This window comes from Trachurus japonicus, chromosome 22 (genome assembly GCF_045865225.1).
Source record: "Trachurus japonicus isolate A0001 chromosome 22, Traja_1.0".
Classification (NCBI taxonomy): domain Eukaryota; kingdom Metazoa; phylum Chordata; class Actinopteri; order Carangiformes; family Carangidae; genus Trachurus; species Trachurus japonicus.
This window is the reverse complement of record NC_140928.1, coordinates 17,345,511-17,354,737: the sequence shown is the minus strand read 5'-3', so window position 1 is coordinate 17,354,737 and position 9,227 is coordinate 17,345,511. Positions and strand designations below refer to the sequence as shown.

Genomic DNA, 9,227 nt, shown 5'->3' with positions numbered 1-9,227 from the left:
GGGGCACACCGTGCATGCAGCGAGAGGCGCCGCCCGCCTTTACGAGACGTCCTCGGCTTTACAGATCCTTTTCGATAGACAGAAAAGCAACCAGGGGAGTGGTCATTGCACTTCCCCTTCCCCAAAGCGTAGACGTATGAAACTTTAATATTTCTATGGGGACTTCCGGTATATTTGTGGTATTTACTGATGTAATTGCACTTCTCTTTTATTTTATTTTTTTTAAATCCTCTATGGTATCAGTACCCTATTTCTTTATCAGTTCAGTATACCGTGGTGCCATTGACATTTCATTTCTAAAATAAAATAAACATGTGGTGTAATATTACTTTTAATTTTTTAGCTTGTGTGTGGACAGACTGTGTGCTGTCTATATTGTTTGTCTATGTTTCTTTGTTTATGTCAATTATTGGACTTGGAGTCTGTAAAATAAAGCTATATATATATATAAAGATGCAAAAACAAACAAAACACGGGACACTGTGTTTTAAAGAAATCAATTTACTGTGAAATCGAACCAATGTGTATAAACAAAATGTGCACAGTAATGGTCATCAGACACCCCTCTTTAATCAAATGTAAGTGTTTCGCTGCCCCTCCCCGCTGTGAGGCTGAGTCAGTCACTCCTCCTCTGTGTCCATGGACGCTGGCTGCCCTGCTGCCTGCATCTCTGCCTCATACTGCTTCCTCAGGCCTTTCAGATACATCCGCAGGCTGTCGGGGTCCAGCCTGGAGTTCCTGGCTGCCTGCAGGAGGCGAGTGGCCAGGTGGTACACAGGTCTCTGTCTCTGTGTCTCCGGATCACTGTGATGTTTAGCCTGCAAGAAAAATAAAACTCACTCCAAAGCTTGTTTTTTTAATATCAAGCACATCTGATATAGATCGTGATTATTTGTGGAAGAGAAAAACATTTGTACTATCTTTCACCAAAGGCCTCGGCATAACATTGACTCCCTCTGGGTCTGATATTACAAATATTTCTTGTATATTAAAGGTTTTCATATTGTTAGACAATGTAATACAGTGCAAAGGTACACAGAACGAGCTGAGTCACCAAAGACAACAAAAAGGCAAAATCTGCATCTTCATGAACCCTACCAAGAGCTGCTGGCTAACACTGGAGGCAATTATCTTTGCCTCTTGAATTATTCTCGCAGGAAGGACAGTCATTTCTGCTGCCCTCAGACCTAGAAGAGTAAAAAGAAGCTTTGCATCATTTTTTTTTCATTAACAGCTTCATCACAGTTGTACTTTGATTTCGCTACATTTTTACCATAGTGCCTTTCCTCAGAGCATCCTCGACTCAGCAAGTATGTATACACCACGCTCTCAGCACCAGTGTCACCACTGCGTGTGTGCTGAACCTCCATGTGCTGGTTCTCCACATTCGGGTAAAGGGACTCCAGCTGGCACAGCTCAAGAAAGTGAGTGGCAAAGAGGGTGAACGCCTGCAAACGGCCGAGATACAGCACACACCTTGAAGATTAAATGACGGGACAGCATGCATTACTGCTGTATTTATTTTACCACTTATCTGTTGACCTAAGATGTGTATCACATCACGCAATACGTTACATGATTATTACAGATTGCAGGAATCTGACTTATCCAGTTTTTACAGAGGAGTGGCAGCACAGTACTACACTGGCATGCATCCATTTGTTAGCGTTTCCAATTAAACAAATATTTCCCATGAGGCCTGCAGGTGTACATCCCTAGTAACCTCTGACAGTAACATAAAACATACGAAAGAACACATAGTGTTCAATGATAGGTTACTGACACTGACATAAAGCATTCACCCACTCCTTAATCCTAACATACACCTCTAAAAAATTCCTCCATACAAGACAGATGTTTAAAAACAGCACTTTGCAGAGTGAATAAAGTAACTACATAAGAATAAAAAAAATATAGTTCTAGCCTTAAGCATAACCCTGTTCATCTTAGCAACAGTATTAAATCTCTATTAGAGTGAATCAGTTAATAAACAGAAAGCGAGTGGGGTGGTTGCCACCTAATTGCTGACATCTTTTTAAGAACAGTTCATACTGAAAGCCACAGCTGTCAAATTTGCCCTGAGGCATCATTCATTTACATAATGAAGTTCAAGTTCGTTAGTGTAAGATCTAGATTTAGGCAGTTCTACTCTACCTTAAGGCTTAGGAGGAACTCGCAAACTGTGTGACAGATGCCAATGCCCTCTTCAGCACTGGTACCGCGCCCCAACTCATCGATGATGATCAGGGACCTGTCACTTACATTGTGGATTATGTAAGCGATCTATGGGGAAGAAGGGTACAGTCAATGATAGTTTAATGTTTTATCCATGGTAAGTGCAATTAAAGAACTTGTGCAAGTGAGAGAAACAAAAAAAAATCCCAAGACACATACCTCCTTCATTTCCAACATGAATGTAGAACAGTTAGTTTCAAAATCATCATCCACACCGATTCTGGTGAAAATCTGATCAGCAACACGGACAGAGGCGTACTCGGCAGGGACGAAAGAACCTGGAAGAATGACGCAGGCAGCTTTACTCAGAAATAAAGTCAAATCGATGCATAGCACTGTTACGTGATGTTTAGAGGTTTGCTGCTGACCGATCTGAGCCATGACCTGACACAGCGCCACCTGTTTGAGGTAGGTGGACTTGCCACTCATGTTGGGTCCAGTGATGATGACAAAGTTGCTGCCCTCGGAGATGTAGCTATTGTTCGATACAGGCTGCTGTCCAGCTATTCGCTCCAGAATGGGGTGACGACCCTGCTTGATTGCCAGTGTGTCTGTGAACTCTGGACGCACTGGCAGACACAGCAGAAAAAAAGCAACAACAATCAAAAATACCTTGATTTGTTAGTGCGTTGTTTATCTAATGACACGTTCGTGGATTTGCATGGGATGAACAAAAATAAACACTAAACTATAGCTGCATTCAATTCAATTCAACCTGCAACTATGAAATTGTATTTTGATATTTTGTGACATCTGTAGCTATATCATAGTTGTGTACGTTACATATCCTAAATATAGTCTGATTTCATCTGCAGTATGTAATTCAATTCTTATATAATAAATTGCTGGTTGGTTAACAGAGAGGCAGAGTCACAATATAATACAAACTGGTCTCTGAAAGAGGAGTGGGCAGTGTTTAATGGCAGCTGGCTCCTCTGCTAGAGAGAGTTGTCTCTGTAAATGCAGCGCACCAGTGCACACTTATGTAACAAGGGTAATCTGAGTACAAGCTGGCTGGGATAGAAGGGGGCAAGCAGTCAGCACGTGTCTATAGAGAGACGCTTTCAGACAGCTGAGGGCCCAGTGCTCACCACCCACGTGGCTGATGCTGCCCACGATCCACACATTAAAAAAAAAAAAAAAAAAAAACTGAGGCCAGTAGAGCTGCCAGCTGAGCAGAGCTCTCTCTGGTTGTCATGTGTGACACTGGCTGGATGCAGACAGCACATCACCCGTTTGACAGTGGAGCTTCATACTCACCATAGTCTGAGAGTGTGCATGCATTTGCAAGCGATAGCAACATGTCCAGCATGGATACGGCATCGGAGAGTTTGTAAAGGCAGTGGATGTGCTCGTGGATAGTACTGAGCAACTGACATATCACCCTGCAGAGAAAAAAAGGTTTGATGCTACAGGCGAAAAGCACTGAAGACAATTAAAGCAACCAAACAGCACCATCTAGTGGACTTCATGGAAACAAAACAGATGTACAGGTATACACACTTTTTATCTTGTACGATTTGACTGTCTTTGAAATAATTTTTTGTTTTTTTTTCCTTTGGCAACATAATAGTAGTCAAATAGGCTCTAGATTTTAAGACTTCTGCAAAATCACATTCATCTTTGGAGAAGACCTAATGAAAGTAATTCATCAGACTAACCCAGTCAGTCAATTAGTCACAGTTATACTTAGATTAAGAAATTAGTGAGCTGACGACAACATCTGAACAATGCAATCTTTTTCCACTGCATTTCAGTACAGTGTCATCCACGTCATCACTGTGCACACTTGTTAGTCATAAGACTGTGGTCTCACACATAGGACATGTGAAAGATCTCCCTCAGGGCCTCGTCACAGCGGTCATTCATCTTCATCAGGTCTGCAGTGGTGAAGCCATAGTTGCTCTTCTGCTTGGTTACCTGAGACAGTTCATTCAGTGAATAAGAGTCTATTATCTTACTGCAGGCAATTTAGCTTAACTGATCCAGAGCTGATAATAAGATATTGTTTTCTTAGTATATAGTATATATATATTATTCATCATCAGTCTTTGGACGGTCTGTGCTTTATTTATTCATATCTTCAGTGGACCATACCTTAATGAATTCTGAGGGGAGTCTCCCTTCAGGCAAAACTGCTCCTTCCAGCTTCATCTGGATGAAGAAACCTCGAACTGTGCTGAAGCTGGTACGCAACGGCAAGCCGTATTTGTCCCCTTTTTGGTTCACAAGCCCTGTGCAACACATTGGCATTTAATAAGTCTTGAGGTATGACTACTTTACACAAACACTACAAGGCATTAGTAAACAGACAGAATTAAAACCTGCAATGTCATCCACGATCTCGGTGTAGGCTCTCCGGGCAATGTCAAGGAACTCGTTGACATTAGGGCGCACGGCGTAACACTTCTGGGTGCGCATGTTCAGACTCCCCTTCAGGTAGGTAGTGTCATCATTAATCACTGTCTTGATCTGCTCTAGGATCATGTCAAACCTGGGGCAGACACAAATATACACAGTGGATGGAGACTGATGGCAGAACAAAATCATTTTAAAATGTGAGTCACGACCACAAGACTCAGTACCTGGTGTCTTCTAGTGAGGTGCTGTATGCTTTAAGTAGAGCTGTGTTGCAGTTCTTTAACGCCATCTGTTCATATAGTATAACACTTAAGGAACTGACCAGCGACATTGTAACAAAGTGAAGTCATTTTCTTATTTTAATCCCTGGATGTGGGATGACTCAGATATAATGTCATATATAAACAGACACAGACCCTTAACCTTGGCACCAGATCCAATGTGTGTTTCAGCTGAATGACATGTGTAATCTTTGCCTCAGCAACCTGAACCTGTGAAAAGTAGAAACAGAGCTGAAAAGTGCTCAGAAAGACAAACAAATATTTCACATGTGTATTTGACCGTTAGTTGCTCCACTATTTTAAAACACATACAAATGAAATGGCTTCACACAGTCTATTGCAACAGAACTATCTTCTACGATCATGAGTAATGAAAGAACGGTACGCACCGTTTCCTGCTTTTGGATTTGGACAAGAACAGAGAGCAGCTGGTCAATGTCAAGGAAATGGCCGATGACTAAGAGGTACAAAAGAAATACTCTGTCACGGTCTCATCATCATATTACACAATATTCATGGTGTGAGTGAAAACTGTTTGTCCTTGTTCCTGACCATTCTTCAGGCCAAAGAAGAGCTCTTCATCCTGTAGCAGCTCTTGTATGGTGTCCATTCGCATGTTGATGGTGTCCACATCAACCAGAGGCTCCAAAATATTTGAGCGCAATCTTCTGGTACCACCAGGTGTTTTCGTGTGGTTAAGTACCCCTAAAAGAGTATGTTCACTCCTGCACACAGGCAAGGAAAGAAAGAGTCAGACTGAATACTTCTATTATTACTCAACCACTACATGCATGTGCTCATATTGCCATTTCTTTTCTTTGTACCTGTGGTCTCTATTGTTAACCACCAACTCCAAGTTAGTGGCAGATGCCGAGTCAATCATGGCAGTCTGTTCACTCCTTTTAAAGCTCACTTTAAGGGACTTGGCAGCGTAGACTGAGTTCTGGATGAACTCTAGGTATTTCAGCAAAGCAGCCGCAGCTGCTAGGCAATAATATCTGAACGAATCATGATATAATATTATTTTTAAAAAAACAGTATAGTGCCTCAGCATATCTATTTCTATACATTATTGCACTCAGTGGCATACTTTGCTTGCACTTCCATGAGAACGGTGCCAAATTCTGGAGCACACAGCTGCTGAATGTACTCCAGTCCTTTCCTCTCATTAAAATACTTCCTTTGGATTGCAGTGAAAGATACACCCTGACAAAAAATGAGACAGAAGCACAATAACAGCAGATGTGACACACCCTAACATTGTTTACAGCTATTTTATCCAAGAATGAATTAGAGAGTGAGGTAATGTGCATTAGTGAACAATTCTCTGCTTTATAATGCTTGTTTGAAAGGCTGTTGCACTTCACTGATAGCACTTATTCTGGGTTGGTACCGGGAAGTTCTCTGTGATGAGGCTGAACAGCTTGGTCCCTTTCCCCTTCTCACTAGCTGTATCTGGCATCAGTATTTCCAGTGGCAGCAAGATGTGAATCTTGGTTATGACCTTCATAGGAGTGATATATGACTGTCATGAGTTTGCTGTATTTCAGAGTCTCTCTTGAGTGCTGGGTGATTACTGCTAGCCAATAAAATGAGTGGGTTACCTTGGCATACGTCCCAGTGTCTGCAAACTGAGAGAGTACAAGCTCTGGACATTTCAAATTCAGACTAGCCATCCCAATCTCACCCCTGGCCAAACCCCGCCCTTCCACCACCGCTACAATCACAGAGGCAGCAGAGGTTGTGGCTGCAGAGGAGCAACTTGTTGCTAGAAGAGAAAATAGACATCAGAATGAGAAACTCTGCCTTAGCTGCTCATAGGGGTGGGCGATATGACGATATTAGATCGTGAAGGATTAGAGTGTGTAGACGATCTGCCAAAGTGCAGAGATCGTAGGATCGTCTGGGGCACATTCTATAAATTGCAGTTCTATGCTGCAAAGCGCAAACAAAGGACATTTGCAAAGTTTGCTAAAAGAGATAACAACAGTTACTTTATTTGAGCCTTTTCAATCAGCTATTTAGTGTTTTGATACACTTAAAATCCTGTTAAAATGACTGTGTTGAATAAAACAAACAGTAATGTCTTCATTAATATTTTACTTTCATGTTTATTGAAAGCTACCTTTTATGTTGCAAGAGTCCACTTTATCAGTGTTGTTGTTTACCTTTTACTATGTTGTTTGCACATGTTGGCAAAACTGCAACTATTTAGATTAAAATCTATTCAGAAAGGTTCTTTGGCCTAAATTGTCTGTTTTTCTTTTTTCGATTTAAGATCGTGATGAAATCGAAATCGTGACTTCATTTTTAAAAAATCGTGATATGATATTTTTGCCATATCGCCCACCCCTAGCTGCTCATACCTTATTCAACACATCATTTATCAAGGGTTGATGTACCTGTCAGCGGTGTCTGTCCAGGATGTGTGCGAGAGGCCCCGGCAGACCCCGGGGTCCTTCTGAATCTAGGCGTTCCTCCACGGCTGCAGAGCGAGGAGCTGTCTGACGTAGATGCAAGGAGTGGTGGATTTGTCCTCACTGAGAAGCTGTGATGCAGCTGATCTATGTAAACACAACATGAGGAGAGGAGGGTCTTTCATATATTGTTACTGCAGTACCCTGCCCAGAATGAAGGTTTGTTGACATATACACTACTAGTCAAAAGTTTGGTCACACTACAGTGTTTTTTCTTTATTTTCATTATTTTCTACATTGTAGATTCAAACTGAAAACATAAAAACTATGAAGGAACACATTCAATAATGTAGTAAACAAAAAAGTTTTAAACAAAACAGAATATGTTTTTACATTTTAGATTCTTTGAAGTAGCAATGTTTTTTGCTTTGTTGGCAGCTTTGCACACTCTTGACCTTCTCTCACCAGCTTCGTCACCTGAGAGATCTTCCAACAGTCTTGAAGAAGTTCCTAGAGGTGCTCAGCTCTTGTTGTCTGTTTTGCCTTCAGCATCTTAGTTGGGTTTAGGTCAGGTGACAGATAACACTTTGGTTTTAATGAACAATTTTGTGTTTACAACATAACTCCATATGTTCCTTCATAGTTTTGATGTCTCCAGAATCTACAATGTAGAAAGACCATTGAATGAGAGGGTGTGTCCAAGCTTTTGACTGGTAGTGTATGTCTTAATTAGGGATGTCACAATTACTTGTTTTCACAATTAATCACGGTATTAAACGCCACAATTAATTAATCGTAAAGATTCTTAAATACCATCACTTTCCAAAAAAGATGATGTTGGAAACACAGAGGCAGATGTGCACAAAAGTTAAGGTCAATGTAAGAAATACTGGTCCATTTACCTAACGTAACATACAATTGGTATAGGAATTTAAATGTTAGCTCTCATATTGGTCAATTAGCATAATTGACATAATTAGCATACATTACCATAATTGCCTATATGGCCAATATTTCAACAAAATTGACTTGGCTGATATTAGAGTGGTTTAAGGGGTTATTGATAAAACACTTCCCCCGAGGATTCAATAATGGCTGTATAAACGGAATAGTAGATACGTAAAATATTTAGTGTAAGAATTTTGACTGTATTTGATTTTACACATTAATAGTGTTGTGAAATTAATTCATGCATAATAATCTTGATAATCGTAATACCGTGACTATTTCTCTGACAATAATCGTACAAAGAAAATCTATATAGTGAACATCTAGTCATAATTATGACATAATTAGCATACATTAGCATCAAGAATTGAACATCTACAAAATGTTACTGTAAAGGCATTTTACTGTCTCTAGCCCAGAGCCTTATTTAGCGTAGCCCCGCCCCTCTAGGAGAACGTCATATCAAAGTCCTTCTAGAACTCTCTGGTCATTTAGCCTCTATGCTAATGTTAGCTTAGCTACAAAGTCTCTCCATCAAGTCACCTGAGGTTACTCGGGGTAGTGTTAGGCCCCGGCCGGAGCTCGTACTGCCTTCATCTAAACTGTGGTGGGATGAAGATGAGGAAGATGAAGCAGGAGCGTACGAGGTGGTTTCGTTCAGTCCATGTCTGTCGGTTGGGGTGCAGGTCGGTCCACCGCAGTCCGGGGTGTCGCCGCCGGTTGTTATCTCCTCCGTGCTGCTACGGAACATTTCAAGAGCAGGTCAAAGGAAGAAGTGTGCTGCCCGGTTCATCTGTACATCTATAAAACTCAATGGACATGTAAATAACAACGAAATAAAGGTCTATACGAGATAGTCCCGCAGTTAGCTAACAAAATCTGCCGCCACGGATATAACGGTGGGCGCGCGACCCTGCCACGTCATCCTGACGTCATCTGCTCGTGTCAAAAAAAAAAAAAAAAAAAAGTAAATGTTTCTCTTTTC

The 9,227-nt window shown here is 41.1% G+C and overlaps 1 protein-coding gene across 2 annotated transcripts; it reads right to left on the bottom strand.

Annotated features, from left to right (window-relative positions):
* Window positions 1-436: 436 nt before the first annotated feature.
* On the bottom strand, window positions 437-9,075 carry msh4 (mutS homolog 4). 2 transcript variants are annotated; one of them, XM_085768100.1, is made up of 20 exons: window positions 8,786-9,075; window positions 7,280-7,441; window positions 6,482-6,645; window positions 6,271-6,381; window positions 5,968-6,083; window positions 5,702-5,875; window positions 5,430-5,602; window positions 5,267-5,334; window positions 5,013-5,087; window positions 4,821-4,885; window positions 4,560-4,729; window positions 4,333-4,469; window positions 4,052-4,155; window positions 3,496-3,620; window positions 2,604-2,804; window positions 2,395-2,513; window positions 2,155-2,283; window positions 1,274-1,448; window positions 1,099-1,187; window positions 437-818 (listed from the first exon to the last, which is right to left on the bottom strand). In XM_085768100.1, the coding sequence occupies exons 1-20, from the start codon at window positions 8,991-8,993 to the stop codon at window positions 621-623; spliced, it is 2,763 nt and encodes a 920-aa protein (XP_085624226.1). In that variant the 5' UTR covers window positions 8,994-9,075; the 3' UTR covers window positions 437-620. The 2 variants fall into 2 exon arrangements, with proteins under 2 accessions (XP_085624226.1, XP_085624225.1); XM_085768099.1 differs by having other exon boundaries at window positions 2,395-2,804.
* Window positions 9,076-9,227: the final 152 nt, after the last annotated feature.